Genomic DNA, 20,031 nt, shown 5'->3' with positions numbered 1-20,031 from the left:
AAAGGCAATGTCACCCGGCGACCGATTTGCGCTGCCGGGCTATGGTGCTCCCGCAGTGAGTCCGCGTGGGTACGGTGGTACCCACCGCACACAATGTTTTTTTTAGTTGGTCATCGTAACTGTACATCGCCGCTGCGGCCGGCTCGTCAGCGTTAAGTAATGCACTGTCAGCAGGCCAATTGAATGGAGTGGGTGCCTTTGACCGACAAGCATGCTGCAGCGCCAGCTGACAGGCCCATAGCAGTGCTTCAAGGGGTACCGCATTTTCCGTGTAAGTTGATTGTTATCGTGATTGAATGTAGACGCATCACAGGAAACTATCCAAATCCCGCTTCGATGTCATATTTTCCACATTTACCGACCACGTAAAACGGTAACAACAGATGGCAGTGAAAGTCATGAACACGGAAGCCGGCGTCATTCTATTTCCGTCTACAGCGAGAAGTGATCAAAGAGTAGAAGCAATGCCCGACGAAGGTCTCTAAATACACCGCGCACGGCTGACAGTCCCACTGGCTTAGCTTGAAAACACTGCTCCTAACGTCATGAACCACGCACGCGGGGTTGTGATGAGCTAGGATCTTGAAATCATAACGGCGACGCACCTAGAAGCTTTCTAAATTCAGCTGACGACGATGTCGACCAATCCAGAACTCGCCGCGAAAAGGCACCCATACTGCAGGTGACAGATACATGGCGGGCGTCCGTGTGACGGAAAACTGACATCTCAAAATCAGCACCCACTGACCGCAGACTAGCATCCAATGGCGTGTCCAACAGCAATAGACACTGGAGCGTGTGGCTCCCATGCCGTTCTCGGCGACACTTAAACCGATAACAAATATAAAACGTGCTGGCTCGCGCCAGGTTTCGAGAACGTCATGCAGAGAAAAGGGTGCGGGGCAAACGCCCCGACACATATGATTGACACCACGAGTTCACAGTCAACACATCTCGCTGACATGATAATGCACATCACCTCCGAGCTAGCGAAAATTAACACATTCACCTAGCTACGCTCTACCCAAGCTAAAGCACCACAGTCACCGATAATTGATGAGCATCTAGACAACTCTAGACAGCACTTCATAGCTAGCCAACCACGACTCAGAGCTTGATAGGTAATCAGCTGATTGTTTGGCTGTTCCCTTCAATTTTAATTACTTCTGGTCTGTTTGAACCTTGGAAAGTAGCACCACGCAGCCATTAAGAATCCAGCTCCATCAACGATAGACACACATTGCCAGTTCGTAACGCATGCACAACTTTTGACGCACAAGCCGTATGGGAGCTGGTGTAAATATCTTTCAACTTATAACGCCTCGGATCCAGGATAATAGTGAAAACATTCATTCTACGCCCCGCATGGTCAGCATGAACAAAACATGTGGTGTTTCGAGTAGCCTAATTGTTTTGCAGGTAAGACCAAGATCTCACACAACAGACACCTCGCCGCAGTGGATTTGTGGCTGGCGACAGAATCAGTGCTTAAGTCGAAATAAAAAAGTTTGAATGTGCCGGCATTTCACCGGTACAAAGCAATGTGCATTTGTGTAAGCTCGGTTCGTAAAGGATCTGCCTTAAGTAATAACGTTGGGCGCAGAGTCAAACGCTCGCTCTCAAAGCTCTCAAAGTCATCGTCGGTAAAAATTAGGACGCGTCACATTCCACACAGTACAAGTGCAACATTTTACACTTTTCCAATCTTTATACACAAACAAGCGGGCAAGACAGAGCAAGATCGCGCATCACGTGGTCGTTCATACTTTAAGTCATTTGATTCACTTGTACCTACGGTCTAACAAGGATATTGGAATTTCTTACACAGCAAATGGCGAAAACAGCTCGAAATGACCGCTGATCTGACTCAACCTGCACACAGTGCCACTAAACTCACGTGGCTTCAGCGTCGCGTGCGCATTTCGATACAAACACGCTGTTGGCTGGAGGCGCGGCGGCAAAAACAAATCTCAAAACCTCCGATCTAAACGGCATGCCTGGAAGGTAAATGAACAGGGAGCGAACAAAACCCAAGAATCTAGAAACATGAATAACGCAGGCAATGAAGTTCTAGGAAACATAGTTGTGAACTGTCAAGAAATTTCATCAAAAAGAGACCCTGACTAATCAATTCACCGAAGTACATCAATTGATTGCAGATTTAAAACATTGCATCTTTGTAAAGCAGCCTGCTATTTTCAGTGCATTTCATGTTGGACTTCCGTGTTCAGATATGCTCCAAAACGGCCAAGAGATGATGCATCTCAACCAAATGAGCACGACCTAAAACAAGAGATCAAGATTTCGTGGAAAATATTTCACGGTTCAGCGCAACTCATCTGCTTCAGAGTATTTACCTTCATATCAAAACGGCAACTGAACGGAAACCAGCATTAGCTCTCAACCACGTTTGTGTACAAATTAGGCCACATTAGCCAGCTTAGTGGCCTCTAGAAACCCACGTTTGCTTTTCGTCACTGGGTCTACCCTCTCACTCAGGCAGTTTGCTCCTCGTCGACGTTTCTACACAAGCAGATGGTGAACAGCATGCCGAATATCTGGAACGAAACAATCATAATGTTACACGGCCGTTATTCAAACAGAAACTTTTTGAACTAGTCAGGGAAAGATATAACACACTTCCGTAGAGGAAGTGCGCTGTATAAGTTGTTCAGTGCATTCGCGAAGAACATTATTTACATAGATAAGACGGTAGTAATAGCTTCATTACTTGAAGAAAAACCAGGAGAAAGGCATGCTGCCGAAATATCAAACAATCTATTTCTCCGTTTTCCTGGCGTTTCTCCGAGGAATAAGGCTATTTCTACTCTCTTATCAAGGTGTGTTATGTCTTTTGTTAAGAGTTGTGCCGTAATGAGTGCGGGACACTTACATACGAGTGATCTGAGCAAGTGGCTTATAATTATTTGGTTGTAATGGCACTAACATTTAACTTCCCCGTTGGGTAAACGTAGGAAACGCAGAATTTTCCAATGTGCGGCTACATTGACATGATACTAATTGATGCTGACGGAGAAAACGAGCAATCACATCGCCAATAGTGTGAGTTAATGAGCGCAGACTGTCAAGCAAAATCCAGCCAAATCCGTCACTCATTTAGACCATGGATTGGGACCCATATCCAAGATTGCTCGGGCTGATGTTAGGTATGGGCAGCTAGATCTCGCGCTGTTGCATGATGTCGGCGGACGTACCGTCTACAAACCACGGAACGACCTAAGCACTATTTAACCCGAAGGTACGCATGTGGCAAACCAGGACGTCACAACGTCACCCTTTCCCGAAATCTGCCTTAAATGCTGCGGCCTAAACCGGTACAGACATAGCAGTCCACTGAGAGATGCAATGTGGCAAAGCCCGCTCAACGAAATAATCCAAACTGGACTTCTCATCGGAATCTTTTTGTTTCGTTCTGGAAGTCAGGTATGGCAGCAGGGTAAGAGGGCGCAGCTGATGAAGGGAGTCAGGAAGTTGAACGTGAGAGGGTTGGAGAGTCGCTATTCCAAGAATAAAAAGCTGTGGTCTGCAGACTGACCGTAGCTTAATAATGAAACTGATATCATTAGCACACGCCCCGCACTGGCTAGGTCGGGAACGGCACACGCCCTACACTGGCTGGGTGGGGAACGGCACACGCCCCACACTGGCTGGGTCGGGAACGGCACACGCCCCACGATGGGTTGGGGGGGGGGGGGGGGGAGCGCTTGGCGGCGCGCTGTCCCGTCTGTGCTCACCAGTAGTCCAGCCACGCCCAACGCTCCGCACAGTATCATGGTGGTCTCCGTCTGGAACCAGTGCCGGATCCGCACCATGCAGCCCTGCCGATGGAGAGCACCGTCAGCGGTGAGCAACCTCAGTAGCGAGCACAGTCAGCAGTGAGCACCGCCGGAGACGAGCACGATCAGCGGCGAACACGGTCAGCGGCGAACACAGTCAGCAGCGAGCACGGTCAGCGACGAGCAGTCAGCAGCGAGCGTCGTCAACAGCGAGCACCGTCAGCAGTGAGCACCGTCAGCAGCGAGCACCGTCAGCGGTGAGCACGGTCAGCAGCGAGCGTGATCAGCAGCGAGTCGAGTGGGCGCCGTCGGCAGCGAACAGGTCTAAAGTGAGCACGGTCAGCAGCGAGTCGAATGAGTGAGCACCGTCAGCAGAGAGCAGCGGCTGTAGCCGGTGGGGCCCTACAGCGGCCTGCATTGTGCACAAGAAGGGCGTAACATACAACGCGCGACGAGGAGTCACCATTAATAAGAGGCATCACGGGGCTAGTGCTAGTCTTATAGAGAGCATCTAGAGAACATCTCGAGACCATCATGAGTATCGTCATTTCAACTCGAAAAACAGTTGAAATGAACTCCGAAATGAGGACGGACAGACCGTCTGCCGTATTGACGACAACGGTCAACACAGCTGTAAACACAGGGACACATGCGCATCAGCCAGCCCGCAGACGGGTCCACCTACACCACCCAGCTCTAACCAACTGTGGTTGGAAGGCCCAGCGCCAAGAGTATCGTGTAAAATAGTTAAGTTGAAACCAGTGGCATTTTGGCCGAGGGACTTCTGTTTGGGGGAGCCAGAGAAGGGATTGAAAAATAAGGTGGTCGCTGCGATACGTTCGGCAGGTTATTTCAAAACCGCATCCACCGCGTCCGAATATTGTGTCCATCGGGCTCGAAAGCAGCTGCAAAACGTATACTTTGTCTGCCATCTGTCGGGTTTGCAGGACGGCTTCAGTGCTACAAGCGGCCAGCTCACCACCTACCTCGGGTCGGGGTGATGCGCAAAACTCATCACGAATATACCGTCTTACGAGAACACAGGCTTCATCCTTTGAAATGCGGTGAGCAAGGCGTTCATGCAAGTGGAAGGGATTCAGAGGGAACTGATTTCAGCTTTAAGGTCACAGCTTGGTTTAAGGTTACGCCGCTTTTTAGCCAGCCGTGGCCTCACAAGCTTAAGCGACTTGGCTGATCCTGCTGATCTGACGAATAGCTTACAGCCGAAAGTAAACATACAACTGACCCAGAACTGCGAAACGTCCCTGATGACCGGTGATGGAATCCACCTCACCCACCAAGAGTCCTGATTGGATTCGGAATCGCTTTAAAGGAATACAACCATGAACGTTTTATCTGGACACAGGATAATGCGACACCACCAGGCAACGCAGCCAGCACGATCCCAGCAACGCGCCATGATTCCATTTGACCCATCGCGCGTCAAAATTATCTCGTTAAAACAAAGTGGCATAAATAACTACTCTTGTCTCAATGTATCATGGCAGCCAAATTGTACGGGAGAACAGCTGTCTCCATCGACAGCTCTTGAAACCGGTCACCCACGGGAACAAGCCGCCCCAGCTGCCTTCCTTGGCTGCCTACGTCCACCAGCCTGCGTTGACGGCTGGTAACAGTGCTGCCCCCACGGAACCCGGTGGTGCCCCCTCGTGCCGGTCCGTACCGTTTCGTATCGGAACGGACCGCCGTCCTGCTGGCCTCCGTACTTCCTCGGGTCGGACGACTGGCAGAGCTGTGAATTCTTGGGCCGCGGGTGCAGGAACGCAGCCGTGTCCTGGGGCGGGGGCGGGGTCACGTGTCGAAGGTCACGGCTCAAGGTCACGTGATGCGGGGCCACGGCTCAGGGTCACGTGACACCGGCGGCCGATCTCGGGCCACGCACACCGATCACCAGGTGCGGTCCAGAGTCACAAGGAAAGGGCCACCACCAGGGCCGCCATCCCCATCACCAACAACTGTCCACAAGTTGCAACATATGACGCAGAGGTAAGTGTGTCACAACAGCTCCTGCGGCTTGGATGTTAGGTCGCTTATGTATGACGTAGGTACTTGCGATACCATAGGTAGCAACTCAAATAGGCACTTTGCCTGTTTTTTCACGTGTTTCCTTTGCAATATCTGACATTGCATAGCTCACATTTTCATTCTTGAGCACGCAGCACGTATTGGGGACCTCCTTCACGTCCGGGGTCTTGGCAAAACTAGAGTTTCGCCACTTTGAGTTGAAGAAGTCGCTGGATCCCCGAATTCCGCAGCATTTATGCTGTAAAGAGCAAACAATATATGTCATATCATACTCGGTACATGCAAGAGAAAAAAACGAAGTGATAAAGACGATGTTCACAATGTCCTACAGACGATTGCAGGCAAATTACACAATGGCGCTTATGGGTTACGACAATTTTCAACCAAAACTAAGCTATTGATTATGTGCTGAGCCATCTCAGTCCACCGAGGACGATGAAATTTTTCTGGTTTTCTGGTTCTTTTTCTGCGCCATTCCATCGCACCGAAAGTAATCCTACGCCGTCAGCAAGCAACAACACTACAGCTTATTGTTAACAACACCGATTGGGTCGTGCGGGCCCGCTGCTGCTGCACACCACGCTTCTCTCAGCCTTGCGGAGGATCCCCTTCCACATCTGAGTCACATTGAGAGCGCCAGGGCACCGCCACAGGTCGGGCGGTGGCCACAGTGGGAGCCCCCTCCCTTGCCCGCCGTGACGGGCGCAGCCGCAGCAGCTGCTCACCTCCACTTGGACGAAGTCGATGGCCACTGAGAACAAGCCATGATCGGTCTGGTTGTACTTCATGCGCAAGCGGCTCTGCAGCTGCCCCTCCACGTTGCTGATCAGGGTGGCCTGTGACGTCACGGCCAGGATGCCGAGCGCCGCGAACACCAGGAACACCAGCAGCAGGCAGAAGAAGTGCTGTCAAGTGGGCGGAGTGACGTCATCGGAAACGTCACAGAAGTCGACGGCGACAGCAGGCACGACCTCGCTTAGGAAGCTGGAAACACTTCAGCCGAGGGCCCACGCCACATCATGGAGATGGACAAGTTAACACCATCAGAAACGCAGGCAACAATCAACAGCACCGTATGTGACAGGCAGCCCCGTGGCGAAGGTGTTCATTGCCCCATAATCCAAGCAGCAACACTAGCACAGAACATTGAAGCCACATGATATGACACGTGAGGCCTGACGAGGCGAGCACGTTGCTACCCAGACACGGCCCACAGGCCTACAATAGGACTTCCTTCACGGCAGCTTCTTTTGCACGCTGCAGCTGTGCTGGTGCCAGCGCATGAGGTCAGGTCCACAAGGCGCACCGGCCGCGCGGCGCTGATTGGCCGGTTCTTACCGTTCCCAGCATGCATTTGTTCTCCTTGCAGGCGCCACAACAGCCGAGCAGGGCCACCAGCGCGGCCACGCCCCCCAGACCTGCCCGCATACACACAGGGTGGTAGGCAAACAGGAGGTAGGGAACAGAAGTACCCATATCGCTGGAAAGAACCCCACATACATAATTTAAAGGCAGTGTTGCGCGTTTGCATGGGGCTCAAACTGAAAAAGTCATCCTAAATACCATTCGGTGTAGGTCACGACTCTACCCTTCCATATATTTGAAACCCGTCTAGTGTCTCAGGTAAACGCCGGCAAATATGTGAGGTACACGCCCCCGATTTCGTGGACTTTTTGAAGGTCACCCAGACATGCATGACGCCATGACAACCTCATTTAAACCGGTCATTTCGTTACTCATGCTGGGATCAAGGCCAAGGCAAATATAATTGTCGAGTCGCTCATATCTGGCGCTCGATGAGCACGACTTCCAAATGTAATGATCATCAATTGGCTCTTAATCAATGTTGTGCAGGCTACCATGACGCAACAAAATAATGGCGTATTGAGGAGCTTATTTACTTAGAAGAAAATTCATGTTATATAGAACAATCTCTTCCACTTATAAGCATATAAATAGTTAAGAATGAGCTTATCGTATCGTACCTAATGCTTGCCTCCAAAGTGTCCAAAAATTTGCTTTGTCATGAAAATATGTGATTCGCTACGCTATGTAAATGCACTGCGATCTTATCCCACACATGTCGGATTTCAGACAAAGATCACACGCTTGATAAGGAGTGCACAATCGCGCCGGAGGGTGAACATCAGCCACCAGAAAATACTGGATTTGGCTGGAAACGTGACAGTTCCAATTTGATGACAGTTCGCAATGTATTTCGAGGATTACCAAAAAAAGTAATCACTGTTCGCAAAAACCTCAACGCATATGTGGCTACTAAACACGGGAGAAAAATGAGCAGCAGGGCAATGCTGAGAGCGATTACTTACCGATGAGAAAGTACTTGAAATGGGCGACAGCATCGGGTCCAACGGTGTCGATGGTAACAAGATTATACAGATGATTCTTGCCTTGATCGACGTGGATCCAAATACCCAAGCCTAACAGCGCCACGCCTGCCACCTGTTGGGGAGGACGGGAAATCAATAAATTCACGGTCAGTGTAGACGGATGTTCTCTTCACGAGTCGCGGATATGGGCGCCGGCCGGGACAACAGGTTGCTAACGTGGGTGATTAAATTCAGCCATGGAGCACATGGCCAGGCACCCCTGATACCTTAATGAGCTTATCAAGAGTAATTATCCGAGTCTCGTAACTCCTGATATCACTTCTGGCATTGGGCCAGCCTTCATGCCCAGGAACCCCACGCTTGCCAACGATGTCAGGGACAGTCCTGAGAAAGCCTTCAGACAGTGGGGCTTGGCGAAAACTCACCCAGAAGATCAGATTGCAGACGACCAGCAGAGTTTTGGCGCATTTTGCGCCACAACCCACGGCCATCTCGACGCCTGAAAAAGATGGAGCGTAGCTCACCGGCGTTCAGCAAGTGTCAACCGACGGCAAAAGTCAACCGACACGCTTCTCATTCACTCGTCTCTCATTAAACTCTACGACATTGCCATGCATTGATTTCTCCGAGGCGGTGGTTCAAACTGCGCTTATCAGACCCATGCCAGGCCTCATAACCCAGGCATAGGGTTGTGGGGTGACCCACACTTTTCTTATCGCACAACCGCAAGCCCTTTTAAATTTTCCTCGGTAATCCACGCTAGAAATGCATACGTCGCGGCAATTTCCGGTGGGTGAATGCCTCGGTTCGCTGCAGGCATCATCGTTTACCATCGTTTATCAGGTACCATCGTTATCGTCATCGTTTTTGCTACCTTCGACGCCCTCCGAATCGCAGTCTTCAATAAACTTCGTGATTAAAACGTGGAGCTGCTCGCGGGCTCAGCGACCTGTTCCGACGGCGGTCGAGGTGATTCCGACGGCGAGGTGGGACACGACGGCGGTCGAGGTGGTTCCGACGGCGGTCGAGGTGGAGCACTACCGTCCGGTCTTACCAGACCTCGCTGGCTTGGGAAACATCCCCGTCTCATCAGCATGGTGCCACGTCATGTGACGCATGGCATCGGAACAACGCCCCAGCGTCGCGGTAAGAAGGCACGAAAGGATCTGTACCACCGCGAGAAGGGGGATTCATCTTCCGCCGCCCGAGTTTCAAGCGCTACAAATGACCCCAAACGACCACGCAGTTCGGGCCACTCGTTCGCCATCGATCGACGCTGCATCCTTGAGCGGGCTAGCACGCTGGAAACGGAGCCCGGGTCTGCGGGGACGTCCACGCCCGCTCCGCCGCGCCCGGCGACGCGTCCGCGCGCTCAAATTATGCACGGCATTGGAAGACCGCGGATGAAAATTGCATGTAGACGATGTGACGGGACGGCCCCAGACATCGGTGCCATTGTGACGCGGCGTTTTTGTCTCCACGCCCGCGGGCAGTAAAACGACTCGCACCTCGCTTCTACATCTGAACGCCTTGAACGAAGGCACCCTACACCACGCTCGATGGACTCAGTTCCGGATTTGACCCACGATCCAGAAGCGCGTTTGTATCAGGAGGAGTCGAGCACAACGAAAATCAGGTCACCTCAGAGCGCACGTCACCCGCAGCAATCTCAGAACTTCTTAGCTTTCAGCCACCCCTGTCCCCTTCAGCCTCGATAGTACAGCAGCAAAGCAAGTATAGGCTCGACAACTGTGTTGATTCCTGGCAACTTGGTCTCTGAAATGAGCGGCAGGAATCGGCGGGCGGTTAGGTTCGGGTTGGGCAAACTTGTCTTCCTTGCAGCGCTTTAGCAAGCGCCCGGGCGGCCAGCTGCATGCGATGCGCTTCGGTGAGAGGTTAATTAGACACTCTGAGATCCCAAAACCTATGAGAGCTAGAGACACAAACTTCACAGTGCAGGAAAGCCTGCACTTGAACTCACTTTTGACAAATTGTGAGGCAATTAGGTCATGACCGTCGTGTCAAATAAGGTCAAATAAGGTCAAACTCTCGAATGATGTTCGACATACTCTTAGACCTCTCCATGTAGCCAACTTTAACCTACACATATCTTCTAAGCATAATATCACTGGTGTTCGGTGCGGTGCAATGATTTTATGTGACCTGAAGTGATCTTAGGCGACCAAGGCGACCAAAAATAGCAATTTTTTATTCAAATTTCAAAGAGCGTGTGGGACTACGCTTAGCGGTAGGTTCTTCTGAACGGAAAAGATGATCTGGTCTTTAAGGTCTGCGACCTCCTCTGACCGCCATGGAGTCCAAATAGCAGGTTTATTAACGTCCCTGTGATACAACACTCTAAGCGAGCGTCCAAAACAACCTCATAAAGCATGCGCCTCAGTACAAAGTGGTTTCCTCTTTGACCTCGGTCTGACCTCTACGCGTGACTCAAGGTCAATGGAAATGAGTCGCAATCACAACTATTTTTCTCTGAGAAACCATCTTTGAAGGTGGATGGCCTCGTCTAACACTCCTTTATCGCACCAGACCGGAAGACCCCCCTGGGATCACCCTCGCTGACAGTCATGGCCCGACTTTAAGAATCCATAGGTCAGTGACCTTACAAGGTCAATCTAAAGTTGTCACCAAGTTTGACGTGACTACGCCAAGCCGTTCGGACGGTACTTTGAAAAAGTTCGAGCGGCCGTCAGATTGCTCCCGCCCGAGTGCGTGTTCAATTTCAGGTGCGGAAGCATCCGTCGAAGTCCGCCTTGTCTCGTGCAGGCGTCAATGGACGTTTACCATGCGACTTAGACTTGAAGACTCGTGCTGGCTAGGTAATCAAATGAGAATGCCGGCGAATGTTTCTAGTCATGACGAAAAAGGGTTCGGCTGAGCTCCTGGCACCTCCACGGAGTGAAAACTTCGGTCGACACGCCCCATCATCGTGCAACACTGCGCGGTACAGCGTAACGTCGTGCTCGACCGCGCGTCACTGAAGAGCTCGTGGAATATGCTGCTCCATTATATGCCAACTTGATTAAAATTACCGACTGGGCTATCATCTAACATCGGCATGTTCAAAACTAGCGACAACTGATTGCACTGGACATTGTTCCAGCCGCAGGGCAGCCTAGTAACTAGTGCAGGTGCCGGCTCGGTGACAGACGAGCTGACAGACCATCTGGCGCAGGTCCCGGCTCGGAGACAGACAAGTTGACAGACTATCTGGCGCAGGTCTCGACGCGGTGACAGACAAGCTGACAGACCATCTGACGCGGAGCGGCGGCAGCCCCACCCAGCTGAGTGACGGCCATGTCCTGAGCAGCGTGCTGCTGGTGTGTCACTGACAGCTGGACCCATCAGAGGCATGAACGCGCCAGTGTGTCGCCTGGCAGCAGTCGGGAAATCCTAATATACTGAAGTGAACTTCCCAATCGCGCCCAGAGCGTACAATAGCAATTTTCGATACGACTGACTCGACCCAAACCTATCCAGATCTCATTTTTGAGCGCGCTGGTTGAGCGCATAACCACGGCGGCGACCCAGCTGGCAGTGCGGGCCACCAGGCGGTAAACGAGCGCTGACATGGTCATTCACGAGAGCACGTGAGTCGACCGCCTCTGCCCGCCGCTCTGCGCTGCCCATCCGGCCCGCGACAGCCGAAGACTGATCAATGGCGTTCCGACAGCCGGCGCCGGTGACGACACGGTCCGCAGGCCGGACGCATTTGCTAATTGGTGTCAGCGCTGGAACGCCGCCGTCAGTCCAGCCCTCAGACTCCGGAAATGGCGGCGGATGTGGTCACTTCCGCTGTCGATGAATTCCGTCACGGCCACCGCGGCAGGCCGTCCGCTAATGGAGTCCTCGGAGCGAATGGTGCGCTCTGTGGTGCACTTCATCCTGGTGCCACATCAGTGCACTCGCAACACCCAGTCATGTGCCAATGGTCATTGGTGCCTGGAGACACTTGATGCCCGTCGGTGGACGCGTTCGCACGCGTAGGTGCCACGTGGACCTAGTGCTGTCAATTCTCGCATCGTGGTTCGGGATTGTCCCTTGTCAGCACTGGGGGTGACTGGCTTGTTAAGTGACAATGGTGGGGAAGCTGTCAGATGTTGCAAATCAGGCACATCCTTCAACGCTTAGTAAGCACTGTCACAATGAGTTATTTGAAATATGGAGCATGATGTAAACTTTTCATCCAAACAAACTGCTGCGATTTGTAAGCTGATTCACTAAGCGCACGATGTAGGAGCCCCACTGAATGAGTAGATCTCATGTCCAGGATAGGACGAAGAGCATGAGTGGTCTTGAGAGCTGATGAGATCATCAATTACGGTCATGATGTAACCACATGACGTTATAAAAACTCCAGAAAACACGGGGTACAGTACAGCACAGCATACTTTTTTCTCATTCATCTCATGTTAAGAGAGTGCAGTTTGCGCACAATTTCACAGCGCAAACGTTTGGAGCAACGCCATGCGTTAGCGGTCTGACATGGAGTGCAAGTTCACGCTGCCGTTCAGGTGCACACAGGCTTCAGGTTCAGCTATCCTTAGTGGAATCACAATCCACCGGAAATTTCGGAGATGCTTCAAGAGCAAGTGGGTGAAGTGCCACATCGTGAGTTGTATTCGCGTTGTCGGTAATTAATGCATGGTACTTGCTTTGCCTTCGAACGTTTCACTTGGTTTCTTTCGACACAACTATTGATGGAATCAATTGCATTGAGTATGCATCGTGTCGCTAGAATTATTTCCGCTCGATTCAGGAACTTCATAAACCTAAACTGATGCCGGTAGCGCAGATCATCGGAAGGGGCGAGAGGCATCCCGACAGCCTCTCCCAGATTGGTCATTACAGGTCTACACAATGTGTGATCATCTAACAAAGTCGGACGGTAAAGAGCAATGCTTCATAACTTGAAGGGCTGCCAGTGCTTCGCCTTTCGCGCCCGTAATAAAACTTATGGACTCTCGGCATATGATGTAACTGAGCGTTGCACAAAAAGATACCTTGGTCACAAAAAAACAAAAATTAGCCAGCCATCTGCTTTTATCTTTTACCGTTAAAGAGCCGTATCGCAGCCGGAAATAACACGAGACGATGATGCTGCGGTGTGCTTGCCCATAGCCAATCAGCTCGCAGCTAGCGCCTACGGCGGACAATTAACGCATAGAGGAGGAAAAGAGACTACAGCCGATGCTATGTAATGTGATTTTCATCTTGATCTTCACAAGAATTAAAACTAACCTGACTAAAAACGCCGCTGATTGAACTAAACGGAGCATGCGAGGTACCGATTTACTTTTTAGGCATTGGCTATCCTTTTTTTGTTTTTGTGTGAGGCTTTGCCTCAGTCATAAGCAGGATAGTACGGGGAGGGGGAGGGCGGGGGGCATACCTGATGCCTAACACATGCAATTACCCGCAAAGGAAGGGTCAACTTCGTCACGCGGAAATAATAATATGCGGCCTGTACTACATTAGGAAAGAGCGACAAGTCTTTGAAGTCACTGAAGGAATCCTCCTCCAAATGTTTTTGAGCCTTAGCGCTGGAACCTTCCTTCAGCGTGGACAATGTTGCACGATTACAACTTTTCCATTTGATTTAGCGTGCTATTCGGGTACACTGAACGTGGATGTAACGCTTCTTGAACGAAACCATGACTTCCCATGGATGATGGTGATATGGACGAGAAAGCAAGCTGGCAACTGCTGCCTCATCCAATTTTCTTCGTTTGCAGGGCAATTTTACTTCAGTTTTTTAACTCGATCCTAAATGCAATTGAAATACTAGCCTGTTTCATGCTAATGGTAATCTCACAGCGTTCTCAATTGTCTTCAGCTGTGCTTTCGCCACGCTCTAAGACACATATAACGCATGGAAGACACGCATGCATCCCCAACTAACTGCAACCACTATACTTCGACCAGTTTGTTCCTACTCCGCCGGCCAGTCTCCTCATCCTAAGGGCCCTCCGCCGGACTTCGACCAGTTCGTTCCTACTGCGGGCCCTCCACCGGACTTTGACTAGCCTGCTCTTGCTCTGCGCTCTCCGCGGTACTTCAGCCAGATTGCTCCCGCTCTGGGCCCTCCGGTTGCACTGTCGGTGCGGGGACGGCGACGCTCCAACAGTCGGTGGTGCGGGGACGGCACCGCTCCAACAGTCGGTGGTGCGGGGACGGCACCGCTCCAACAGTCGGCGGTGCGGGGACGGCGACGCTCCAACAGCCGGCGGTGCGGGGACGGCACCGCTCCAACAGTCGGCGGTGCGGGGGCGGCACCGCTCCTACAAACCGCTGCACTGCCGCGCCTCGCGGCTCAAACCGCCCAGGTTTGCCCGGCGAGCCATCCAAGACTGGCTGGGAATCTCACGGCAGTTTAGATAGGACTCCCGGCTGGGTTTGAGGCTTGATCTCTACCTTCGCTGTCGGTGTCGTGACCACTGGCCGTCCGCACGTCGGCGGAGGGATCCTGCATGGCATCAGGACAGCGTGGCCCAGCAGTCTGCCTGTACCCCGACTTATGCCAGCCAAAAACCGACTAGCATACGCTACACGGCGTCAGGAACAGGAAATCTTAGGTCGCTGAGTTGAAGGGCTGGCAAAAAGCTGCCTGGCCAAGTTGCTCCATTCTCGCTGGCAACAGTGTCCAGCCGACGAGATCGGCGTTGTCTGGACGCCGCACCGACGAGGTCGACGCTGTCTGGACGCCGCTCCTGCCGACACCGCCCCCGTCACGACAGTTCTCCGTTAACTTTGGGATTGGATCTGCCGGTGCTCATAGCCTCCAGGGGCGAGTGGGCGGGGTGGACTGGTGGATGGGAGAATGGGCAGGTCGGGTGGAATCACCGGGGATATTACGCGATGGAATGGGATCGCTGCGAAGATGGACGAAAAGGATGGGATGAGACCACTGAAGAGATGGACGAATTGGCTGGGGTGGGATTAATGACGAGGTGAACGGATAGGATCATTGGGAAATGAACGAATCGGTTGGGGTGGGGATACTGACGAGATCAAAGAATAGGATCACTGAGGAGATGAGCGAATTGAATGGGATACGATCAGTGAGAAGGTGAACGGACGGGGTCATTTCGAGATGAACGGGTAGGATCACTGAGGAAATGAACCAATAGGGTGGGATGGGATCGCTGAGGATATGAACGAATAGGATCACTGAGTAGATGAAGGGATGGGATGGGATGGAATCCCTCAGGAGATGAGCGGATCGGATGGGGTGCGGGGGTCCCTGAAGAAAAGGCGGCAATTCTGTTTTTAATGATGCCTGTCCGCTTTTTCATAGATTTTCGGGAATTGTGCTTTAAAGACACACAGGAGACCTATCGACCACTACGAGGTCTTAAAATTTTTGAATAACTATTGACGGGCATCGTCCAAATTAAAAGCTTGCAATCCTCACTGGTGTGTTTGAATGCCAATTTAGAACATGTCAAGGGCCCATCGACGGCGGGGAATAGAAAAACCTTGGTTTGGTCGCTTGATATTTGTTACTGTTTGAATACATTTGATATTGATCGAAGCGGTACAATGTAAAGGCACCATTTGCCTCCCGACATCGCATGATAACGCATGCGTCTACATCTGGAATCACCCCAGGGCACGTTTGGATGAAAGATAAACGAACTGTGTGATGAGAGGGTACCTATTTGACACAGAGCTGGGATGCGTGCAAACCAGAGAAGCCACTTTTCGGTAGGGTTCCGTGCCTGTAATCGCCTGTCCAATGCATCGCAACCGTATGGGCAATATTTGGACCCAGCTGGAATTGTATATGTGCTTCGCTATCAATAAACATGAAGTTGATGATTGTTCGAGCTGAAATCTGAGCCCCCACTTCCCAATAACGTTCCGTGTGTCTACCACTGTCACCTCGTTTATCTCTCTCTGCAATGTTTATGCATCAATCACTGACCAGATGACAGTCAATAATTCAAAAATTATAACGCAGGAAACACACCGATCTTGGTACCAAGATCAAGGTCCATTAATCACGACATTGTCTTACACCCGAACGTCATCTTATTATGCATCCGCTTACTGTCGCACTCACACACCAAGTGGTTCTGCATTTGCTAATGACAATTCCACTTCTCTCGTGAAGCGCCAAATGACTACTCAATATGTACTAACAGATAAAACTTGTTTCATTTAGACAGAACAGCTTTCAAAAATTTGAAGCATTGGGTACTCAGCACAACCACACTCCCAAAACATCACACTTTGTCCTGCCATGCCTCAAAGATATAGCCTGGGAGCGCCCCTGTGGAATGTGGAGCGTCAGGTGGTCGTCAGGATGTGCCAAAGTGATAATCAGGATGTCACGAACAATTTTACCGCTTCAGCCAAAACGGGTCATATCGATACGGAAACGAATAGAAGCATCCAGCGTGTTCTGCATGGAAGCGAGCTGGCAGCTGCCGGGCAGATATCCTCTTTAATTTCACGGCGATGAGATGGTTTAACCTCAGCGAATGATTCTCAAAACGGATTGTCGCACAAAAAAGCAGGTATATGACATCTTCCCAAAGCACAACATACGTTAAGTCTGATCCAGATATTGAAGAATGTGCCTACGTGTAAATTCACGACTGCCGATTGGCCGCCGGCCACAGTCATATGGCCAATGAACAGCACTCGCAGCCAGCGTTCCCAGGAAAACGGTCTGAATAAACCAACCCACGGCTCGGCGATCACTTTGAGAAGAGGAAACATCAGCCCGACATTTAGGTAAACCGTCCAACATCCAGTTGACGTCATGGTAACAGGCTTGTGGCATGTGATGTTACATGAGGATGGTCTCCAAGAAGTATACAACGGGTGCCCCACGTATTGCAGGCTAGTCACCTGTGAGACCGATGGTACCGCATATAATGCCAAGAAGTGCACTCGTGCAATTCATTACACAACAAGCAAGCCGTTTCGATCGCACTGTATGCCTGAAAACGCCGAATAAAGCTGCGATCACCACTACCTGACTTTCCATGTGGTCACATTTATAATCACCACCTATCTCACTTCCGATATGGTTATCGCTATGGGTGCTTTGACCTCAAGTGAATCACGGAACAGAGGTTTGAAAAGCATCAATCAATTCGTCGTGGTGTGCTTCGTGTAGCCTTTAACGCTGCACACCAAACTCAGATTTATATCATTCGGGTAGGCCCTAAGTAGAGTACGTCACCTCTTGGTACTTTTAATTATTGTTAGACCACATGCGGTTGGGTCGATAATACCAGTGTTCTCGAAATCTTTCTGAATAATTCATAAGTCCTTTTTTAAAATAGCCTCCCCGGCAGGAGAAATCTTACTGAACTCTCTGCTTAGCGCTCAAAAATTGATGTTTCCCATTTGCTTCGACTTTTCAAGGCGTGTATTTTGTAATGCTTGTGGTACGTTTGCGGGCGTAACGTTTGCAATAGATGCTACGAAAGCTTGGAGCGTTACAGTTTGGGGCTACAAAGAAAAAAAAAAGAAAAAAAGAACGGCAGTCCTGTGACAAAACGTTGGCAGCGTGATTTGGACTAAAGCGTTATTGAAATACATCTCCTCATTGCGTCTTAGTGGTGATCCAGCAGCATGGCACTGCCTAGTGCTTTTTTTAGGCGTAGATGGTCCTGAGGTTTCACCCGAGTATATTTTTGAAATACGCCCAGGGGAAAGACACTCCCTTTGAGGCCTTTCACACCTTTCGGACTGGCTGCAGAATCTCCCACATAATCTGCTGCAGATTCTGCAGCCGTTAGCTGCTGCGGATTCAGGTATGACGCGGATGCGACTTTTCAGCCCGTAGACCTACAAGGCATGGATAAAAAGAGTTCAAAGGTGTTACCTCTCTGCTCTGCAACAACTGGCCATTGCAGAATACGCTCCGGAATCTGTAGACTCGCGCTGCCGGTAACAAGAAACACCACTTCTAAACCCTTCCACCCACGCTCTGTCGGTCTGCGGGCTTCAATATGGCGTCCCCGGTCCGCAGCAGCTAACGACCGCAGAATCCGCGGCGTGCTGCGCAGCCAGCCCGCAAGGTGTGAGCGAGTCTTTAATTTATGCTTCATCCGCTGAACAGTAATTTTTCACCTAGGCATTTTGAGCGAAAAACTACTGCAATGTCTCCTACAATTTTCTTGGAATTATCTTATTATGGCGGCTGTAGACATCTTTGGATTGCAAACTGTTGCCAAGAAAGTAACAACTAATCTGGCTGGTGTTTTTGTACCAAAATGCGCGAGTCTCTACTCGGAAAAAGTTTGCAAATCCACTATTTCAACTGCAAAATTCCCGCTCCCAAGTGAATATCGGAGAACGTTGAGCCTGCTCTCCAGATCAAACACACCTCATCTAAATGCATACCTGCACCATCTAAATTCGAGCCAATGGGTGAGACTCCCCAACGACGTGTGATGTTGCCCCAGGCTTCCTAGCAGAATCATTAGGGCCAAAATAACGACCGCTCGGTGCCGAAATTTGCATAGCGTGATCACCGAGCGGATTCACAGCCTGCTGCTGACTCGCACTCCGCACAAACAGGCCAGAGCCGGGGAGGGCGGTGTAATCGCCCGACGCTGTTCCGCTGCCATACCGTACAAGACGCATTGCCTGTCTCGCAGAATAAGCGGCCAAACGGTCACCGTGGCGCTAACACGGGGATTCCATTACCGGCGTGCTAGGTGTCGGCTGTCCGTTCAGCACCGCCCGGCTCTGGCCGGTCGGGACCTGACCTGTTTCTCACCAATGCCACAATGTCGGGTGTGACGTGCTGGCTTCACGAAAACGGTGCAAATGCTGGTTGGAGTCGTACGTGGTGCATGCCGGATCCGCTCACTCAAATAGCTGCATGAATTTCAGCAATTTCAACAAAATCAAATTGCTTGCGTGACTGAATTACGCAGGCCAAGACATGGACTCACGCACACGTCTAGACGCGTCGCACAGTCACAATTCAGCCTCACGGGTACGCCTCAGCGGAGGGCTTCCGTAGCTCAGTATCCAGCGAAGGTAGTGCGCGGTGCACAGACATGACCCACCTTAGCCGGGGAGCTCAGAGCCGGTGTGGACAGGTCGCCATGGCGTCTCCTCCTCCGCAGGTCGGCGCGCGCGCGTGTGGTCCTCCGCCAACCGCTCAAGCTGCGCTCCGCTGCTGGCGCCGGCCCCGTTTACGCCTGCTCGCTCTGACCCGGTGCCCAGAGGCGCCGTAAATATTGACCTGCGGGACGACGGGGGGCGCGATCTGCTCCGCTTGTTGCTGCGGCGACGGCCGGGCGCTCGGGGCGTAGCCGCGGCCGCTTCTGAGGTCTGCCCTGACCGGGTCTGGTCTGGTCTGTCGCGACCGGCGGCGCCGGGCGGCGATCAATCGCGGGGCGGGGGGTTCAACGTTCACCGCGCACGCTGACGGAACGCGACGCGACGCGTATGGATCTCAACGAGGTGCGGCTCCGCTCCAGGCGACAGCCGAGCCTGCGCTCGGGCGGCGGTCGACGCAGGGGCGCACCCAGCGGTCAGGTCGCGACCCGACCCGGTCGAACCGGGAAGTGACCAAGCGGAGAGCGGGCGACCTTTGGCCGGTTGGGTCTCCGCGGGTTAGCCGACCCCAGCCCCTGGCCTGGCGCCGCCCCTGCGCAGGGGCAGAAATTTTCCCGCGCGCAGATCAATACGGGCCGGAGGCTGGACGTCAGAGATGCCTCTCGACCGGCCGCCGCCCGAGCAGCTACGCACATACGCAGGCGGAGCGGCGAGGGAAACTGTGCCAGAGCCTGGACCGGCCTACAGAGCTCGTACGGATCGTTAGCTGTTCTCAATGTCAGTGG

The 20,031-nt window shown here is 51.8% G+C and overlaps 1 protein-coding gene across 1 annotated transcript; it reads right to left on the bottom strand.

Moving 5' to 3' along the window:
* Positions 1-326: 326 nt before the first annotated feature.
* On the bottom strand, positions 327-19,657 carry LOC119104852 (CD151 antigen). Its single transcript, XM_037228579.1, has 9 exons — positions 19,252-19,657; positions 8,620-8,693; positions 8,174-8,306; positions 7,182-7,261; positions 6,569-6,748; positions 5,956-6,081; positions 5,482-5,592; positions 3,756-3,839; positions 327-2,558 (listed from the first exon to the last, which is right to left on the bottom strand). Exons 2-9 carry the CDS (start codon positions 8,683-8,685, stop codon positions 2,496-2,498), a joined length of 843 nt encoding a protein of 280 aa, XP_037084474.1. The 5' UTR covers positions 8,686-8,693; positions 19,252-19,657; the 3' UTR covers positions 327-2,495.
* Positions 19,658-20,031: the final 374 nt, after the last annotated feature.

Source organism: Pollicipes pollicipes, unplaced genomic scaffold (genome assembly GCF_011947565.3).
Source record: "Pollicipes pollicipes isolate AB1234 unplaced genomic scaffold, Ppol_2.1 Scaffold_6052;HRSCAF=7182_pilon_pilon_pilon, whole genome shotgun sequence".
Classification (NCBI taxonomy): domain Eukaryota; kingdom Metazoa; phylum Arthropoda; class Thecostraca; order Pollicipedomorpha; family Pollicipedidae; genus Pollicipes; species Pollicipes pollicipes.
The sequence above is the reverse complement of the archived record's forward strand: the minus strand, read 5'-3'. Positions and strand labels throughout refer to the sequence as shown.

Coding starts and splice junctions, on each gene's coding strand:
- LOC119104852 (XM_037228579.1), bottom strand. CDS start 8,685: ATGGCCGTGGGTTGTGGCGCAAAATGCGCCAAAACTCTGCTGGTCGTC. Junction 6,749..7,181: donor ACAAATGCATGCTGGGAACG/GTAAGAACCGGC, acceptor CCCACTTGACAG/CACTTCTTCTGCCTGCTGCT. Junction 2,559..3,755: donor TGGGCGTGGCTGGACTACTG/GTGAGCACAGAC, acceptor GTTTCGTTCCAG/ATATTCGGCATGCTGTTCAC.